This window comes from Carassius carassius, chromosome 10 (assembly GCF_963082965.1).
Source record: "Carassius carassius chromosome 10, fCarCar2.1, whole genome shotgun sequence".
NCBI lineage: Eukaryota > Metazoa > Chordata > Actinopteri > Cypriniformes > Cyprinidae > Carassius > Carassius carassius.
In genome coordinates this window covers 21,603,813-21,624,850 of record NC_081764.1, presented here as the reverse complement: position 1 = coordinate 21,624,850, position 21,038 = coordinate 21,603,813, and the positions used below count along the sequence as shown (strand labels likewise).

Genomic DNA, 21,038 nt, shown 5'->3' with positions numbered 1-21,038 from the left:
TGTAGAGTAAAATTAATTGTTCAAACAATAATAAATATTCACAAGGCATTTTGGGGGTGTTAAGTACATACAGACCTCTCTGTATCCGGAAGGTGAAGCCACTGCAACATGGTCAGAACTCTCCTTTCCAATGGAATGCCACTGTTAATGCACCACACGTCAGAACTGGTACATACACATATATAATTTATATATAACTTACATTTTCCAAAAAAGATGTCAGCAGGGCAGTACAATTAAGCTAACCTGTAAGTTTAAGGCCTGCAGAGTAAATATGTATGTATACGGTCTCAAAGAGTCTTTGAGTGTTTATGTAGGGCATTGAGAGACTACGGAGCAGGAATGATTACTTCAGTCAATCTCTACAGGAAACCCATTCTCCACTACCCGCTCCACTTTTACTGACCTCCTGTCCAGTTGTATCAATATTATGTAAATTAATGCACTAAGATCAGGCCTCCTCAACCTATGGGCTCAGATAAAAATGTAAAATTTTATTTTCTTCAAGGATTGAGGACAAAGCAAGTAGCTCTAAAGGCACTTTGCCCTTCCACACTGTGCTGAATGTGGAATGCAGTTGACACATAGAATCTTTTCTCATAAATTACTAGTAAAACAGTTCAAGCTGTCTCTGTCTAAGTCCAAGTGAAAAAAAGGCCCTTTGTAAGTGCAGATGAGGGGACCATTTGTGTTGCAGTCCCAGGCAAGTCCAGGACTTGCCAGAGAGAACATCAGAACAAAAACATTCACGTGATTTCCTCCGTTTTATGAAATCTTGCAATTAACTTGCAATTTAGGCTTGAAGTACTTTTTCCAGCTGTATAATTTGATTTCCATGTTCTTTTAAGAAAGTTTGTGTGGTGCTTGCCTGTACAAACTTCACATGTCATTGCTTTGTGGTTTCTAGGGTGTTGTGGGAGTTTGTTTTAATGGCACACATGCCTACCTCCAAGTCTCCATGACATTATGGTCCCTAGATACAAGTTCTCATCCGTTATACGTTTATGGGATTTCTTTCCTACATTTAAATATCTACCAGGCTAAAATCATGAAATGGCACAGCTCTCCTCAACAAACCACACAATTTGAGGTACCGCTAATGTCCATAACATAAACGGTACACACAAGTTATTTGATTAACCATGTTACAGAATTAAGTTAAATATGATCTTCAAAAAGACATTGTTTGCATTTGACTTTGGATCATGTTGACTTACACTGGCCAGAAAAATGTACCAGCCTTTATTCCTTGTTTCACTGCTGTTATCCAGATCTAGAAATGGAAGGAATAAAAGTTATCAAACAACACATGTTCTTTGTCTTCTGTGGACATATTTTTTCTTTCATATCTCATTTCATATATAAAATTACTGAACTAAACAAATTGTAGGGATTAAAATTCACAAATAAGAGACAATCATTCTATGTGTTGGGTAATTTTCACAAGTGTTTTGGCGAAGCTGCAGATACGAGACTGAGTAAGTTCCATCTATGACGGCCTCATTTACCGTCACAGCTTAGTCAGTAGGGTATAGAATCAGCCAAAAGAAATAAAGTTGAAGAAAGTAAATTGGCTCCAGCTGTTGGGTTAATAGCTGACAGATGTGTTGGAGATGTCCTCTTTGTTTTCATGTAGCTTGCACAAGATCTAAAAATCTCACTGACATTATGAAGAAATACTGTGCCACTGAGGTACTAGTTATAATCTATAATCTCTCGTCAACAGAATGGTTGAACACAATGGTTCACAGTTTAAAATGAAAGTGATGTGACATACAGCCAATGGTGACCCATATTCGGAATTCGTGCTCTGCATTTAACCCATCCAAAGTGCACACACACAACATACACAGCAATGAACACACACCAACACCATGAACACACACTCGGAGCAGTAGGCAGCCATTTATGCTGAGGTGCCCAGGGAGCAGTTGGGGGTCGGTGCCTTGCTCAAGGGCAGGGGGCTGCACAATATCCCGGGCCCTATGCATAGAAAGTCCTAATGCCCCCCCCCCCCCCCCCCCCCTTGAAAATATATATTCCAGACTTCCTCTCCCTCTCTTCCTTTGGGGCCCTGGTTATCAGTACTGGTTTTACCCCCAGTCCGACGCCCCTGCTCAAGGGCACCCCAGTCGTGGTATTGAGGTTGGAGAGAACGCGGTACATTCATTCCTCCCACCTACAATTCCTGCCGGCCTAAGACTCAAACTCGCAAATTTCTGGATTATGAATTCAACTCTCTAACCATTAGGCCAGGACTTCGCCATGGTGATATGAATATGGCTCAAAGTAGTCTACATATGTACATGAGTACCACTGGATTGAACTTTTACAGTTGAAGTTTGAGCATATTTCAAATTCAAAGCTAGATTTGATGTCAAGAATACCAGATAGCACTGACTGTCGTTTACATACTGTATTTTCCGGACTATAAGCACTTTTTTTTCATAGTTTGGCTGGTCCTGCGACTTATAGTCAGGTGCGACTTATTTATCAAAATTAATTTGACATGAACCAAGAGAAATGAACCAAGAGAAAACATTACCGTCTACAGCCGCCAGAGGGCGCTCTATGCTGCTCAGTGCTCCTGTAGCCTACCACTGAGCATCATAGATCGCCCTCTCTCTCTAGACTGTAACGTTTTCTCTTGGTTCTTGGTTTTAAATAAATGCGACTTATATATGTCCAGTGCGACTTATATATGTTTTTTTTCCTACTCAGGGACGTAGCCGTCATTTCAGATATATATATATATATATATATATATATATTCAGATATATATATATATATATATATATATATATATATATATATATATATATATATATATATATATCTAATACAAAATTAAATATTGCATGTTGCTTAAAATTATATGGGGGGCCATACAAGCCATAATTCATTCTGGCACTCTCACACACATACATTCTCCATTCACATACATACATTTCTACTCTCACACACATATATTCTCCTTTCACATACATACATTTCTACTCTCACACACATATATTCTCCTTTCACATACATACATTTCTACTCTCACACACATATATTCTCCTTTCACATACATAGATTTTACTCTCACACACATACACTCTCCTTACACATACATACATTTCTACTCTCACACACTTACATTCTCCTTTCAAATACATATATTCTTGCTTTACACACATAAATTCTCCTTACACATACATAATTTTTTTTTGCTTTCACACACATGCATTCTCCTTTTACATATATATATATTTCTACCTTTTTTGGTATCCATTACTTCCTGTATAAGCAGGAAGTCACTCTCAGACCAGGAAATACATGAGGAAGACCTTCTCAGCTCTTCCTCACAATTTTACAGTTATGCTATTTTCTTTTAAAGTCATCCTGTTTTCTTTTCAAGTACATATTTTAAGTTTTTATTTTTAACAAATCATTATGTAACCTACGTGTTCTACAGATCTGTGTACAAGTTCTAAGACACTGATTTTGATCGTATTAACAGGGCTTAACGCTAAAGACATTTTCTACTGGTCCGGTTCGGCCAGTGGTTTAATTTTTTCTTTACTTGCCCTGGCAAAATTTTTACAGGACTCGCCACAATCAATCAATCAATCAATAAGACTAATTGTTTTCATTGTTGACTGTAACATTGTATTGTAATAAATAATAACCACTTTGCACAAATAGGTACAATAGTTCAAAGATAAAACTGAAATAAACCATGCTTTTTCAGGTCTTCCAGGTAGTCCTAACTATTCCAGTTAAGGATGCACTGATCAGGATTTTATTTATTTTACATTAAATGAGCCGATTCCCATTCTCGTTGCCAATTTATTTAGTTCTTTTTTTTTTTTTTTACATTTATTAAATGTTTATTTTGCTCTGTTACTGGCCAAACTAACCTTGAGCAAACAAACAAACAAACAAAAAAATATATGCAACATGAAGCAAGTGCACAAAACAAAAACATCAGATTGGCTGAATTAATTTTTCATTATTATTATTAGTTTTATTTCCTTAATTATATGTGTGTCTGCACTATGTTTGTAATTTCTGTTCTGGAAGCTCCTGACGAAATTTCTTCTGTGTGTAAACACTTGGCAATAAAGCTCTTTCTGATTCTGATGAAAATGCTAATTCAATCTCTGACAACAGGTGGCGCTTATAGATCACTATTCTAGCACTGAGTTATTGCTGCACGCAGAGCTGCAATTGAAAAAAAATAAATAAGTAAATGAAAATCTAAAAATAAATAAACCGCAATGAGTCTTGAGTTATTTAAATAATATAAAGATATCGCTGTCCCTAACTTGCAACCTCCCACTTTATTCACTTCCTAAATTAAATGAAAAAAAAAAAAAAACCTTGGACGCTTATAATACATCTATCTGGCAACACGACTGAGGCTGAGCTCGCGTCCTCAATCACAACTCGCTCAAAGGACGAGGCCATGTAACCTTTTCACAATAATAATATTTATTTATTTTTTAAAACCCAGATAGCTTGCTGAAATACATCTGCGGCTTCCTCATCTACCTCAGCCATGCTAATCAAGACCTGTCACGGTGAGCCTGATCGCGCCTAACCTGCCTTCCGTTTCAACTAAACGCCTTCCGTTTCCACTATACTCCTTCCATTTCAACTAAACGCCTTCCGTTTCCACTATACTCTCTCTCGCACATACATATATCTATATATGTATGTGTGTATATGTATGTGAAAGGAGAATGTATGTGTGTGAGAGTAGAAATATATGTATAAGGAGAATGTATGAGTTTGAAAACAAAAATATATGTATTTGTAAGGAGAATGTATGTGTGCGTGAAAGCAAAAATATATGCATATGAAAGGAGAATGTAAGTGTGTGTAAGAGTAGAAATGTATGCATGTGTAAAGAAGAATGAAAGTGTGTGAAAGAAAAAATATATGTATCTGAAAGGAGAATGTAAGTGTGTGTAAGAGTAGAAATGTATGCATGTGTAAGAAGAATGAAAGTGTCTGAAAGAAAAAATATATGTATCTGAAAGGAGAATGTAAGTGTGTGAAAGCAAGAATATATGTATGTGAAAGGAGAATGTAAGCGTGTAAGAGTGCCAGAATGAATTAAGTCTTGCACGGCCCCTCATAAAATTATATATATATAGAGAGAGAGAGAGAGAGAGAGAGAGAGAGAGAGAGAGAGAACTAGAGCTGCCCCTGACAAAAGATTTTCCTAGCCAACTAGTAGTCATTCGTTTAAGCTATTAGTCAACTAATTGATTTTTTATATTATTAATTTAATTACTCTTAAGTATATACAGAGAGAAAATGGTTTGAGTTTCAGGGCTTAGACTGTTATTTTTAACATTGTACTACATTAAAAAATATTATACCATAATAATAAGAAATTAAAACATAAATTAAGCCCTTAAAGGGATATGTGGGAAGTTGTGGCCTAGTGGTTAGAGAGATTGACTCCTAACCCTAGGGCTGTGGTTTTGAGTCTCAGGCCGGCAATACCATGACTTAGGAGCCCTTGAGCAAGGCACCGAACCCCTAACTGCTCCCCGTGCGCCGCAGCATAAATGGCTGCCCACTGCTCTGGGTGTGTGTTCACTGCTGTGTTGTGTGCACTTTGAATGGGTTAAATGCAGAGCACGAATTCTGAGTATGGGTCACCATACTTGGCTGAATGTCACGCCACTTTATGTGATGCGATTTAAATTTTTGAAATGTGTTACAAGCTCTTGGTGCATAAAGAAGATCTGAAGAGTTGCAAAGACTAAAGTCTCAAATCCAAAGAGATATTCTTCATAAAAGTATGTACTTCAGTATGATTTAATTTCCACAGTCTGCACGCAAACTTGGATAAGTGCAAAATACAAAGTGCACATTTATCTAAGTTAACTCTAATATTAAAATGAGCAGCCATAGCTAACATTAGGCTACTAATCACCTACATGTTTTAAATGATAAAACATGTTGATTGTCGATAAACGATAGACCAGCGTTTACCAGTAAAGTCTTGCAACCTTTTGAAGGTCATCCTTTACCCCCACTTACGATTGTTTTCCGGACATAAATTATTAGCCAGATCAGTTGACTAATAATGTTTAGTCAAATATTATGAGGCAGTCCTATATGGAACATGAGTACATGATGACACAATTTTATTTTGGGATGAACTATGCTTTAAAAAAGATATTGAAGGGCAACTCACAGGTTGTCCTCCCCACCAACGATGGTTGAGCTTTTCTTTCCCACGAATGTTAAAGTTGGCATCAAACCCAGGATCATGCATGGAGTTACCAACAATTCCATGAGACTCAGGATAAAGCCCCTAAAGCAAAGAAAAAACAAAACAAAAGAAATATGTTCAAAGCAAATGGTTTCAGAGGCAACAGAAATAATATTATCATATAATTCCCCCTTGTAGAATTTGAATCCTACCAGAAAAACTGCCAAAAAAACAAAAGTTTCCCCCTAATTTTTCTTTTTTTTTTTTAAAGATAAATATCTAGCAGATTATGCAAGGGGTATATACACTTATGAGCAAAAATGTAACACAAAGTACACAAACTAAATACATACTGTTGTAATTGTATACAAATTTGGGTAGGTTTTGGTGGGGTACACAGGTCTCATGTATGGTGCATGAGTTCCACATGACCCTACAAGAGAAATTAGAAATTAAGTCTTTATTAGAATCAGCCAAAGGCATCAGTTTAGTACAATAAATGAGGTAATTTAGCACACATGGAATATATGAACATGTTCTCTGAACAAGAATGTGCCCAAAGTTTACTTTGTCTGAGATCCTGTGTTTACCACAGGCAAACTCAATTGCAAAATCGACTGCTGTACACTGTTGGCCAGTGATTGGGCAGTTTTTATTTTAATTTTTTATGACAAGACATAAGTCTTACTGAGTTTCTCGATATTGGGGATCACCATGCTTCCTCTCTTCATGTAAGACGCACGAAAGCCATCAACAGACAACATGATGACAGGCGGCCGAACAAACCTATACATAGAAATAAACATTAGTACACCAAATACAAACAAAATGAAATGAATATTTGTTGCTAAAATTTGCCCATATTTGTGTGGACAGGTAAGCCTTTAATTTGACAGTTCTTTTTACAGCCTTCAAGCCTTCCATAGGCACCATTCATATGATTAGGCTCAAAAAGTCACACTTAATGTCCATGCATTAACATTAATTGTTATGCAAACCACCCAGTCATCCCAGATAGTTGTTTGGTCACACAGAAGCCCAAAATCCATATTTTAACACCACAGTGTTTGCCATCATTCAGCACTTCACAGCATTAAAAAAGCCTATCTTCTAGTATGTTAAGTACAGTTGTGACCTAAGATATAAGAGTTATACACTTAAAAGTGTTGAATATAAAAGGTGGGGTGGATAGGCAGCCCATTCAGTATTGTCCCTCACCCAGCTGGACACTCGTGACTTTTAATTTCTTCACACTCTCCCTGCAACCAGGGAGCATCACCTAATAAAGGGAGGAAGTCGGTCAATAAAGCACATGGTGACATTGATACACATGCAAATACGTCTGATGGTGAGGCAATACAGTGCTCTTGCTCTACAGTTACTCACAAACATGCCAAACCCCACCTTTTTATAACTGTAATGGTTTATCTTAAGAACTTGATGGGAAATTATTTAAATACTGTATCCATGATGCACAGTTTGGATAAAAGATAACATCTGTGGGTGATTGGCACTTTTAAATCAAAAAGAGTACTCCACCACATAAACTATTTCTGCTAATCATTCTGCGAATTACATTAAAATTAAGTTTGTAGAAAAAATCTTAAAACCTCCTACCTTTGCAGAGAGACCTGTAGTTGGTACAGCAGTCTCCTTTGGTCATGCAGTCTTCTGAGCAGTGGCAGGCATGCTGTTCATTACGAGTTTCACCACAGCGCTCTTTACTGCACTCAAAGCCCCCCGCTAAGGGCACAAAAAAATTAACAACATTTCTTGTAGATAAAACCAAAGCAATGTGAAATTAAAGGAAACTGTTACAGCACCCTGGTACAAGCAATTTGAGGTGCGTCTGTCATTTAGACAGACAAAAAGTACAGTGGGGTCAAAGAATAAATAAAATGCTTCATTAATTTGAGAATCATTAATTTGAGAAAACAAAACTGAAAATTTCTTAGTATTTGGTACGCCTCAAGTTTGTGGATTTTATTTTATTTTTGAGATTTGAGAATTTTCCATGTCCATCTGTTCAAATGAGACATTAATATCACAATTTCATTAGTGACCTAACAGTGCAAAATCTTAAATATTTCTAATTCATTTTACATCATAAAGCCTCAGACTTTGGTGTATCTCCAAAATTAAAGGTAAAAAATGTACTGTAGATACTATAGGTCTTACCTGTTTTCAGGCAATGCTCATCAAAGTCTGAGCAACAAGTGTTGTATATTTTACACAGGTTGTCACAGCGACAGTTTGGGGGTTCACTTTCCACTAGTTCAAAGCACCTGTTTTTGCAGGAACCTGACAGGCTGTTAAAAGGGTGGTCAGAGAGAACTTCGGGGACCGAATACAGTTTAAGAAAGAGAGAAGAGACATAGAACATACAGATTAAAGAGATATTTTAAATCTAAAAACACACATCACCAAAGTACAAAGCTTGTTATGCTTTTGCAAACATTTGTATGTGCTCTGCCCTGAAGCTTAAGACACATATATGCAGTTCAATCATTCCCGCCTGTAAAATTTCAAACATGGGTAAAGGATCTAAAATGTTCTCTGCATATATCAGTATTGACTTAGGGTAGAGCAAAGCAAATATTTATTTAATTTTCAATCACCAGCTGAGCGAGCAACAGTAAGTGAAACAATTTATTGAATATTCCTTGCTCATTACTACTACCAATCTATGTGAAATGATTTAATTACAAAAAATAATAATAATGTGAATGCATTTATACTAGAACATTTAAACAAACAAATGACATTATGAAATTAAATTCTAGAATGAACAATGAATCATTGAATGATGGATAAAGCAAGATCAATTGCTCTTTTGTCCAAGCTCCACTAAAATATATAAACTAGAGTGCTGTCTTGACGTTAAGAATTGGGTAGGATTAGTTGATTTGGCTTTATGTACATAAACGGACCAAAAACACAGAGCTGTCATCCAAGATACACTGAAAAAACAACTCAAATCAAACTAATGTGAAACCTCTTTAATTTCACATGGCTTGAAGACATAAAGTTATTGCATGCATTTAACACATCATCATGTGATGTACATTTTCTACATTTCAAGACCTGCCAAACTAAATGGCTATTTTTTTTAATCACATAAAACAAATATTGTTTTTATCTGAATGCACATTAACTAGTAAACTTTAATTTTTTAAAAAACGTGTTTAATCTAGGATCAGTTATACTTAACATTTTTCATGACATTCATGTAAAAGTTTGTGATTAAAATGAGGTCATAATGAATCTTTATGAAATACATTTACTGATTAATCGAAAGGCTTCATTCTAAAAAGTTCAAAATGCAAATTATTTTTTCAGGACTATAAATGGTGGCGTAACTAAGAAAAGACCAATCACAGTTCACTCTACAAAATATTACAAATATTAAATCACTGTCGATTACATTTTCTATTATTTCTATAAATTTAAAGTGTACTCGTTAAGTTTGTATTTAAGTTTTGCTGTTTAGTAAATGCCCCAATAGAGCCGATGGTCTTGGACTTTACACTGACACCCAGTGTCATTTATTCTTGATCTGTGTATCCAATATGGCAGACCACTTATGAATAGCAGCCCACAGAAACAGAAACTCATGCAGTACATATAGGTACCTTTGGTAGCAGTTGTAGTAACTCTCTATAACATTCTTGGACATGCTATGTTACCACTTGAGGGGTCCACTTTATGTACAATAAAACAGATTTTTATAGATATAAACATATAGCGAAAGAGTCCTTAAAATGTCACTGAAAACCAAATGTTATTCTTTCTTCATATGCACGTTTTTAATTAGCATACTGGATGCACATTCAGATGTATTAAACATATACAATAAGTGGTTTGAAGTCATGTTTGTTATATATTAATTGCATACAGCTTAATTTTATAATTGTATAATAATTTATACATTAAGCGCACATAATCTAGTATAAAAAACATTCTGGTATTAAAGAAGTATAAACCTACATCCTGAGAAAGACTCATCTGATGATTCGGCCTTGCCGGAACGCCTGATCACATAACCCTCACGCACAGAGCACCGCGAGAGAAGATATATAACGGAGAATACCTGCATACAGACACACTGTGAGAGAAGTCACATACCGAAGAATACGAATAAGCAAATGCACCCCATTCAATCTTTGATTGAAAAAGCCAATAAAACCACCTTATAAATTTTTTCATGAACATTATTCTGCTAGTAATTATAGCCTACTACTACTAGGCTGCTACTACTACGACTACTAATAAACGTTATAATGATTTATAGGTTCAAGGCATATTAATTACACGTGTAAATGCAATAAAAAGTTGACTGAATAAACCTCATTACAAAGAGAACACATAAGCGGTACATGAACACCAAAACTATCTTACCGTACCCATTTCAGCTGCAGCATGGTCGATGTGTGTATGGTCCCCGACTCGCTTCCACACTGAGGGAGTACTCAAACGTATTCACGTTATTAATCCCCTTACACCAGGAAACATGAACTAACGTCATATTTGGCAAACCTGTAACGAAATTCACTGAGACCATTTACCCCCCCCCCCCCCAATACTTACCATATAAAGCAGACATTTTACTTACACAATAAAAATGAATAATATGTTTAACAATAAGATTCCCTTATTGGTTCTTAGACTGCAGTACATGTCTATTTGGATTTTTATTCAGCAACATGTTTTTTATTGGGGCTAAACCTGTAATTATATATCGACTGTGTTGCAGTTAGGTCAGAATTAAAAAAATTTGAAACGGAAAATACAAGTCTGGACCCCAAACAAAGTAGATCCATGGGCGTCCCCGCGTGTGTGTGTGTGTGTGTGTGTGTGTGCGTGCGTGCGTGTATATATATATATATATATATATATATATATATATATATATATATATATATATATATATATATATATATATATGAAATTAACTTCTGAAATGACGGCTACGCCCGTGAGTAGATCACAAAATAAACAGATGAAGGTTAAGGTATTATGTGTACTTATCTGGGTTATCCATGTTTTGACATTGCGAAACTTCACAAAGAACCAAACTTCACAAAGAATCAAAAAGTGGAAAAGTGCTTTTTGTACCGAGATCAGACCGCTACTACGCAAAATCTAATCACGAGCGGAAATAACATTTTGGCGATCTAGGAAAATAGGTCAGTATTATATCTTGGATTTTGTCCTTAAAGGAAAAGTTCCCCTAAAATTAAAATTTTAACTCATCCTCATGCCTGCATGAGTTTCTTTTACTGAAACACAAAAGAAGAGATTTTGAAGGACGTGGGTACTGGTCCACCCATTGACTTTTTTTTTTTTTTTAAATACTATGGAAATCAGTGGGGACCAGCAACTGGTTATGTACAACTTTTTTTTTTTTTTTTGTGGCAACAAAAAAGCATAAACAAAATTTCTTTATGGATTCATACAATATACATAAACATCTGTGAAAAAGAACTTCCTAGTAAAATTCCCTCAATGGAGACAAAACAAAAGCATAGGTTAAGGCTTGAAGGTGAAGCAGGTAAAAATGATTTATGGCTCAAATTTGTATATTTTCAAAGGAACAGCAATGTTCACAAGATATTTTGAGTGAACTTTTCATGTAAGCACTGACACATGACATGGGTGCTATTGCAATGTCTTTATGTCTTTAGAGCATTGAATAATAGGTAAAACAAACTAAACAAATACATCAGAAATATTTAAAATAATGTGTGTTATAATGTTAGTTTGGACTACTTTCGCTGGCTGACACCATTATCAGTCAGACAGAATGAATGGAGTGGCCACTGGTAGGGCTGTTACTAAAGGCATGAGAGTCTCTGTCTTTATCTGCACTCTCATGCTTGTGTTTGTGCTTTTTTTTCTTCTTCTTGTGCTCATGCTGATGATGGTGGTGGTGGGGATCTCCGTGTTTAAAGGATGTGCTCTCTTTGCTTAGTGTGGGCACGGGTGTTCCTGGCATGGACAACATGATAGAAAGATAGAAAACTTGAAGCAATGTCCCGATGGATGCACAGCCTAACTAACCAGCTGACCGAACTGAAACGGTGCTGTTCGCAAATTTTTTATGCAAAATTCACTTTTTTTTATAAGTTAAATTCGCAACTTTGGATGTAAACCCAGCTAGTGAGACAGCATTTCTTCTTAAAGAATTTGGTTATGAAGTAAATGGCAAATAGGTAACTGGATTCAGCCTTAGTAGTAGTCCAGTGACCTGGAAAAATGCTCAGTTTGACTATTTATTAAAGGGATAGTTCACCACAAAATGAAAATTTTATGTTCATCTGCTTGTCCCCAGGGCATCCAAGATGTAGGTCACTTTGTTTCTTCAGTAGAACACAAATGGAGATTTTTAACTGAAACCTTTGCAGTCTGTTATTCCTAAAATGTAAGTGGATGGGAATAACGGCTTTGAGAATTATAAAACATACAATAACAAAACCAAATTAAACCCTGGGACTCATGATGATACAATGATGTGTAAAGACACAAAATGATCGGTCTGTGCAAGAAACTGAACAGTATTTATTCAATTCAATTCAAGTTTATTTGTATAGCACTTTTTATGATACAAATCATTGCAAAGCAACTTTACAGAAAATTATGATTCTACAATATTTAGTAGTAGCATTATTTAGTAGTAGCATGATTTTTCAATTTTTTTACCTCTGATTTTCACTGCAATGTCTGAACTGTCCTGAGGGCATTTGCTTCTTGGGATCCATTTGAGAGATAGGTGGCGGTAAGGCACTTATAAGTCTGCGATTTGCCGAAAAGCAAGAAGAAGATGGAAGAAAAAGTGGTGAATGTCCTCAGGAAAGGTCAGACATTGTGGTGAAAGTAAAAAACAATATAAATACTGTTCAGTTCCTTGCACAGACCAAACATTTTGTGTCTTTTTCACATCATTGTATCATCACGAGCCACAGGGTTTAATTTGGTTTTGTTTGTGTATGTTTTATGATTCTTAGAGTCGTGATTCCCATCCACATTATAGGACTGACAGACTGCAATGGTTTCAGTTAAAAATATCAGTTTGTGTTCTACTGAAGAAACAAAGTCACGTACATCTTGGATGCCCTGGGGGTAAGCAGATAAACATAAAATTTAAATTTTTGGGTGAATTTTCCCTTTTAACATCACCTTTCACCAGTCCCAGTATCAAATGAAAAAAAAAATTACCTTTGCACTTTCCTAAATCTTTAACATTATAGTTTTGCTACTTTGCAAGAACTTTTATTACCTTAAGGAAATGTATGTTTGCATAACTAAATCAATATATAACTCAATCAGTGAACATGTTTGCACTCAACTTTACACGCCAATAAATTTTAACTTTCCTTCCATTTTACTGTTAATTTTAAGCAACACAACTAATGTTGTGGTTCAGAAAAAAATCTATTGTAATAAAATTTAGGAATTTAACTGGGAAGTTTACAGTGCCAGTAAAGGCCATGTTCCTGGTCAACTCTGGGCCTCCAGGGCCTTGGGGTTGAGAACTGCTTTCTTCTCCTTTAGGTTAAGCACAAGACCCAACTCAGGCAGTGGAAGACAGGAGGCTCGGGTCATGACAAACAGTTTCACTGCATCACATCGTAAACACCAGTCATGACAGGTACCTAAGACACGTACAGACACATAAATTGCGACATATCAGAATAAGAATCAGAAAGAGCTTTATTGTCAGGTATGTTTACACACGTGGAAGCTGTTTTGGTGGCAGAAGTTTCCACAGCACTAACAGAATGACAGTGACAAGACAAGAGACAGATAATAAAAATAATAAAACAGGATAAGTAATACATACCAAAAGAGTAAAATATGCAAAAACACACACACACACACACACAAACATACACACAAACGAGCACACATACAGTGCCTATATATATATATATATATATATATATATATATATATATATATATATACATACATACACTCTACATACTCCATACACCATAATGACAAAGCATAAAAACAAGTTTGTAACAACCTTGCAAATTTATTAGAAATAAAAAAAACTGAAGAGATTACGTGACCCTTCAATGGCGATGCATACATAGTCCTTCGCTCTGCTCAGTCAAATATTCTATAATCCTGAAAGTAAATTTCAAAACACTCTCTATCTGACCCATCTTGAGTACTTTCAATGGTCAAAAACAATTGGAAAAGAGAGATTCAGCAATCAACAATAAAGAATAAATTCAAAGATGGTATCAAGCTTGCACTTAAAGAACAACAGAGTACTTTGAATTCGGTTGAATGGCTTTCGGACGAGCTCATTAATATGACGTTGTAACAAGTCAAGTCAAGTCACCTTTATTTATATAGCGCTTTAAACAAAATACATTGCGTCAAAGCAACTGAACAACATTCATTAGGAAAACAGTGTGTCAATAATGCAAAATGATAGTTAAAGGCAGCTCATCATTGAATTCAGTGATGTCATCTCTGTTCAGTTAAATAGTGTCTGTGCATTTATTTGCAATCAAGTCAACGATATCGCTGTAGATGAAGTGACCCCAACTAAGCAAGCCAGAGGCGACAGCGGCAAGGAAGGAACCGAAACTCCATCGGTGACAGAATGGAGAAAAAAACCTTGGGAGAAACCAGGCTCAGTTGGGGGGCCAGTTCTCCTCTGACCAGACGAAACCAGTATGCAGCAAAGTCAGATTGTGCAGAAGAATCATCTGTTTCCTGTGGTCTTGTCCTGGTGGTCGTCTGAGACAAGGTCTTTACAGGGGATTTGTATCTGGGACTCTAGTTGTCCTGGTCTCCGCTGTCTTTCAGGGCAGTAGAGGTCCTTTCTAGGTGCTGATCCACCATCTGGTCTGGATACGTACTGGATCCGGGTGACTGTAGTGACCCTCTGATCTGGATACAGACTGGATCTGGTGGCTACGGTGACCTCGGAATAAGAGAGAAACAGACAAATATTAGCGTAGATGCCATTCTTCTAATGATGTAGCAAGTACATAGGATGTTATGGGAAGTGTTCCCGGTTCCGGTTTACCTAATTAATGCAGCCTAAAAATCCTTTAACGGATTTGGATATTAAAAGCATATTAGTATGTTATGTGTAAGCCAGGTTAAAGAGATGGGTCTTTAATCTAGATTTAAACTTCAAGAGTGTGTCTGCCTCCTGAACAATGTTAGGCAGGTTATTCCAGAGATTAGGCGCCAAATAGGAAAAGGATCTGCCGCCCGCAGTTGATTTTGATATTCTAGGTATTATCAAATTGCCTGAGTTTTGAGAACGTAGTGGACATAGAGGATTATAATGTAAAAGGAGCTCATTCAAATACTGAGGTGCTAAACCATTCAGGGCTTTATAAGTGATAAGCAATATTTTAAAATCTATACAATGTTTGATAGGGAGCCAGTGCAGTGTTGACAGGAACGGGCTAATATGGTCATACTTCCTGGTTCTAGTAAGAACTCTTGCTGCTGCTTTTTGGACTAGCTGTAGTTTGTTTACTAAGCGTGCAGAACAACCACCCAATAAAGCTTTACAATAATCTAACCTTGAGGTCATAAATGCATGGATTACTAACACCACATGTTTCCTGATGATATCTCCCAGGGGTAACATATGAAGCGTGAAGAGTAGCGGCCCTAGCACTGAGCTTTGAGGTACTCCATACTGCATATTGTAGCAGAAATGACTCGAACCAGACAAATTAAAGAGTCGATCAGGGCTGTGGTTGAAACACGAGCCGAAGTCCTCAGTAAGGCAACAGGAAGTCATAAAACATTCTGTGCCACAAGTCCCAAGCAAGATGACCAACCAACCCTTTCACTGAACAGCTTTCAACATTAACACCACTAGAACAATTATTGACAATCTCAATTCAGAGATTGTCAAATTTGTTGTTCGTATTTGATAGGCAACGCCGGACATCACGTGTAAACCCATGAGAGTACTACACAAGTTTGATTGACTTCCCCCAGCAGAACCAGACTGAAATTCCTAAGGGGCGGGGGGCCTTTGAACCTCTGGTCTCCACAGAAATCTTTGTCAAAAGAATGGCAAAGAAACTGTCTTTTGTACATATATATGGACCAAAATGAACTCCAAAATGACTTTTAAATGAATATCAGTCCATCGCTTAACTCCATATTCATTTATATGTAACCCACACATTTGACTATCATGTTATAATCACTTATTGTGTATGTCTTTTAATAACTATGGGATAGCTTAAGGATACATATTCATGTCTAGTATCTATGTAATCGAATCTGCTTGCTTGAAATAGTCCTGACCATCAGTTATTTGTCAAATGTATCATATTCTTGTTATAGGAATCATGTCCAAAATTAGACCCTGCAAGAGTGGGAAAATTCGGACCACATGCTTGGTAAGATAACCTATGATTTACGATACTCCCGAGCCAAGACAATATCTGATTGGTCAAGACAACATTTGAGGTGTGGCCAACAGGCCAGTTTAAATACTCAGGACACCATAAAATCCGGCTTTTAGTTGTTAGCTTTGCTTCTGCTACTAGTCATGCCTGCTTTTAGTCTCTAGCTATGCTTCTGCTATTAGTCATATCTGCTTTTAGTTTTAGCTCTGCTTTTGCTATCAGTCATTCCTGCTTTTAGCTTTGCTTCTTAGCTTTAGCTTTTAGCCATGCTGTTTGTCATCACTGTTCTTTGAGCGCGGTTCCAGCGTGCTTCAGCCTGCACGCCTGCTGCTACTTAGTCACGATGAGAACACCACCTAGTCTCGTCAAACTTTATTTCTTTTTCTTTTCCGTTTGAGAGTTTCGTGTTCTGAGTTAAGTTTTGTAACGCCGTCTGACCTCGACTGCCCGTTCAACTTCAACCAGCCACACAACTCTGCATCTTCAGCCAACGCCCAACCACGGGCTTCCCAAGACGTCACTTCAACGACTACTGAACTTCCAGCCAATCAGCGACATCGGGGGAACCCCATTTCAACGACAACTTTACACAGGCAATGTACCTTCAGACATTTGTACTGGTGTATCTAATATAATTTTAACCTCATTGAGGAACTCAATGTGATGGTTAATTAAGTGATTGATGGTTGTTCATGTCTATGCAATTTAACGTATTGCTGTGAACTTGGGATTCCACATTTCCATTCTCTTAAACTCATCTTTCCCTAACTTTCGATCTTCCTGCAACTTGTGTGAATGTGTGCGTGCGTGCGTTTGTGTTAGATTAGTTTATATGTCTTAGATTTATCTAATATAGTCTTATTCATATTGTATCTTGTGTTTTGTGCTTACAAGTTAATGTCTTAAACTGACGATCTTGTTACTGTGCTAATTGATAGTGTTTTCACTATAGTTTGGATATTAATATCCAACGCAGATTTCATGTTAAACGGCTCGTTCAGTGAATCGCAGGGCGTCTCAGTGATCAGCCGTGAAACAGAGATTCTGTTCAAATTCCCTTTAAAATCTTAAATGATTCCCTTTGAGCTAAATTGACCTGTTTCCCTTACAATATGATACATCTTCATTCACTGCTACGAACTGATGGCGGTCATATAAGTATGATTTAAACCATGCTAATGCACTTCCATTAATGCAAACAAAGTGTTCAAGTCTATGCAAAAGAATGTTGTGGTCAATTGTGTCAAACGCAGCACTAAGATCCAATAAAACTAATAGAGAGATACACCCACAATCAGATGATAAGAGCAGATCATTTGTAACTCTAAGGAGAGCAGTCTCAGTACTATGATACGGTCTAAATCCTGACTGGAAATCCTCACATATACCATTTTTCTCTAAGAAGGAATATAATTGTAAGGATACCACCTTTTCTAGTATAGTATCATGCACTCCATGGCGATTGGAATGTGACAGGATTACCTGCCGAAGTCGACAGTTATGAGGTGTGGTTTATATGAGGTGTGATTTATGCATTTACCTGCTAACAGAGCAATCAGTCGGGTTGATCGTCACGTACCTTGCCGTGTCCAAGGATGTGTGATAAGAAGCTACGTGACGGCATGTGCCTTGTCGTCTTTAATATATTTTGCCATTTGTGTGAGTGATTTTGTCAAATGTCTTAAGTGCTGTAGATTAGTGTTTTTGATAGATAGTTTTTGTTTGGAGCAAAAAGAAAGGAAAACCTGCATGTTAGAACAATTTAGCACCTCCAAATCCCCGAATATTTCATAATCTTCAAAAAGTTGACGAAAATATGACAAGTAAAATTAAAATTACACTGCAATATAGCTAATCAATGAACTTACAATGTTATTTAGAAGTGCACATGTAAAACAACAACCAGGAACAACCAATTCACAGCTTTCTTGTAAGCACCATATATCATTAATGGCACTAAGATAATGACAGTATAAACCAAAAAGACAACATTTTTATGAGTTTAAGTGTTTTTTTCCCCCCAGAAAACATAAATCGAAAAATTGCTTAATGCATTAATACAGTTAAATCCAAAGGCCAAATTCTAAATTAACAATGGACCATGAGTAAACTCTTAAATCATGTAATGTTTCAATAATTAATTTAGTAGTTTAGAAATTATAATATTCTAGCTATTCTATAAATTATACTGGAATGCATATATTCACACACATTACAATTTTTAAAATGATTTTGCCAAAGTTGGCCTCATTTTACTGATATTTTATGTTCTCATTCATAAAACACGAACACTTCAAATAATTCACTCTAGTGTCACAGTGTGAACTCAAATAACACACAATTATCCATAATCAAGCATTCAGTAGAAAAACTGATGACACACCAGTTAGAATCTCAGGATAGTATAAACAGGAGCACAGGTGACTGCTTTAAAAATGCACCCTAGCACTGTAAAGAGCTGAAAGAATCACACAGTGTAGTACAGTATAGTAACTATAGTAACACAACTTTATCACAGTTACAGTGATCTGAATTAATCTCACTAGTGTTCACTGGGCAGGGAAGTTGTCTGAACTGTAAATTATAATTAGTAAACCTTATTTAAAAAAGCATGCATACCAATTGCCTTGAAAAAAAAAACAAGTGAAATAGTAATTTGCACTAACAAATGTTTATTTAGTGTTGTAAATTTACACACAAGTTCTTGTAACTCAGAATCACTATTTTCAAAAACAAAAATATTAATTACAATATACTATGTACATATTTCAAACAGTTCATTTAAGTTTAGCTAAATCAAGTAACATTTCCTGCAACTTGGAATTTCTAAGTTGTATTTACTTGAACAGCAATCTAGTTTTGACCAAATGCTTTAAAAAACAAGTTAACGTTACTCCAGGAACTTAAATGATTCATCTATTACAAATTCATGACAACAATGTTCTATTCTTCACACACATAATCACCCATAAATCAAAAGTAGTGACAGTTCAAAGTTAAAGATGATATATATATATATATATATATATATATATATATTGTAGCAGAAATGACTCGAACCAGACAAATTAAAGAGTCGATCAGGGCTGTGTTTGAAACACGAACCGAATTCCTCAGGAAGTCATAAAACATTCTGTGCCACAAGTCCCAAGCAAGATGAGCAACCAACTTGTTCACACAACAGCTTTCAACATTAACACCACTAGAACAATTATTTACAATTTCAATTCGAAGGAGAGAAATTTGGTGTCAAATTTGTTGTTCGTAATGGAAATGCAACGCTGGACATCACATGTAAACCCATGAGAGTTAAACACTTGCAATGACTTCCCCCCACCTAACAGAACCAGACAGAAATTCCTAAGGGGGGGGGGGGGGGGGGGGGCTTTGAACCTCTGGTCTCCACAGACATCTTTGCCAAGAGAATGGCAAAGAACCTGTCTTTTCTACATGTATATGGACCAAAATGAACTCCAAAATGACTTCTGAATGAATATCAGTCCATCGCTTAACTCCATATTCATTTATATGTAACCCACACATTTGACTATCATGTTAAAATCACTTATTGTGTATGTCTTTTAATAACTATGGGATAGCTTAAGGATACATAGTCATGTCTAGTATCTACGTAATCGAATCTGCTTGCTTGAATTAGTCCAGACAATCAATTATTTGTCAAATATATCATATTCTGGTTATAGGAATCATGTCCAAAATTAGACCCTGCAAGAGCGGGAAAATTCGGACCACATGCTTGGTAAGATAAACATATGATTTATGATGCCCCCGAGCCAAGACAATATCTGATTGGTCAAGACAACATTTGAGGTGTGGCCAACAGGCCATTTTAAATACTCAGGACACCATAAAATCTTGCTTTTTGTCTCTAGCTATGCTTCTGCTATTAGTCATGTCTGCTTTTAGTTTGCTTTTAGCTTTGCTTCTTAGCTTTAGCTTTTAGCAATGCTGTTTGTCATCACTGTTCTTTGAGCGCGGTTCCAGCGTGTTTTAGCCTGCATGCCTGCTGCTACTTAGCCACGATGAGAAGAAACATCAACCTAGTCTCGTCAAACTTTACTTCTTTTCTTTTCCGTTTGAGAGTTTCGTGTTCTGAGTTAAGTTTTGTAACGCCGTCTGACCTCGTCTGCGCGTTCAACTTCAACCAGCGCACACAACTCTGCACCTTCAGCCAACGCCCCACCACGGGCCTTCCCAAGATGTCACTTCAACGACTACTGAACTTCCAGCCAATCAGCGACAACTTTACACAGGCAATGTACCTTCAGACATTTGTGCTGGTATATCTAATATAATTTTAAACTCATTGAGGAACTCAATGCGAGGGTTGATTAAGTGATTGATGGTTGTTCATGTCTATGCAATTTAACGTATTGCTGTAAACTTGGGATTC

The 21,038-nt window shown here is 36.5% G+C and overlaps 1 protein-coding gene across 4 annotated transcripts in view; it reads right to left on the bottom strand.

The window, feature by feature from the left end:
* The window catches only part of enpp2 (ectonucleotide pyrophosphatase/phosphodiesterase 2), a 49,606-nt gene extending 38,839 nt beyond the window's left edge, over positions 1–10,767 (bottom strand). For 2 of the 4 annotated variants that reach the window (XM_059560538.1, XM_059560540.1), the window contains exons 1-10: positions 10,622–10,767; positions 10,206–10,308; positions 8,397–8,552; positions 7,836–7,961; positions 7,437–7,497; positions 6,907–7,004; positions 6,572–6,651; positions 6,201–6,320; positions 1,218–1,273; positions 76–141 (exon numbers count right to left, since the gene is read on the bottom strand). In XM_059560538.1, coding sequence (XP_059416521.1) covers positions 76–141; positions 1,218–1,273; positions 6,201–6,320; positions 6,572–6,651; positions 6,907–7,004; positions 7,437–7,497; positions 7,836–7,961; positions 8,397–8,552; positions 10,206–10,308; positions 10,622–10,639 — 884 coding nt within the window. In that variant the 5' untranslated portion in view covers positions 10,640–10,767. Of the gene's footprint in view, positions 1–75; positions 142–1,217; positions 1,274–6,200; positions 6,321–6,571; positions 6,652–6,906; positions 7,005–7,436; positions 7,498–7,835; positions 7,962–8,396; positions 8,553–10,205; positions 10,324–10,621 lie in introns of all 4 variants that reach the window. The other 2 variants (XM_059560537.1, XM_059560539.1) reach the window with 2 other exon arrangements.
* Positions 10,768–21,038: the final 10,271 nt, after the last annotated feature.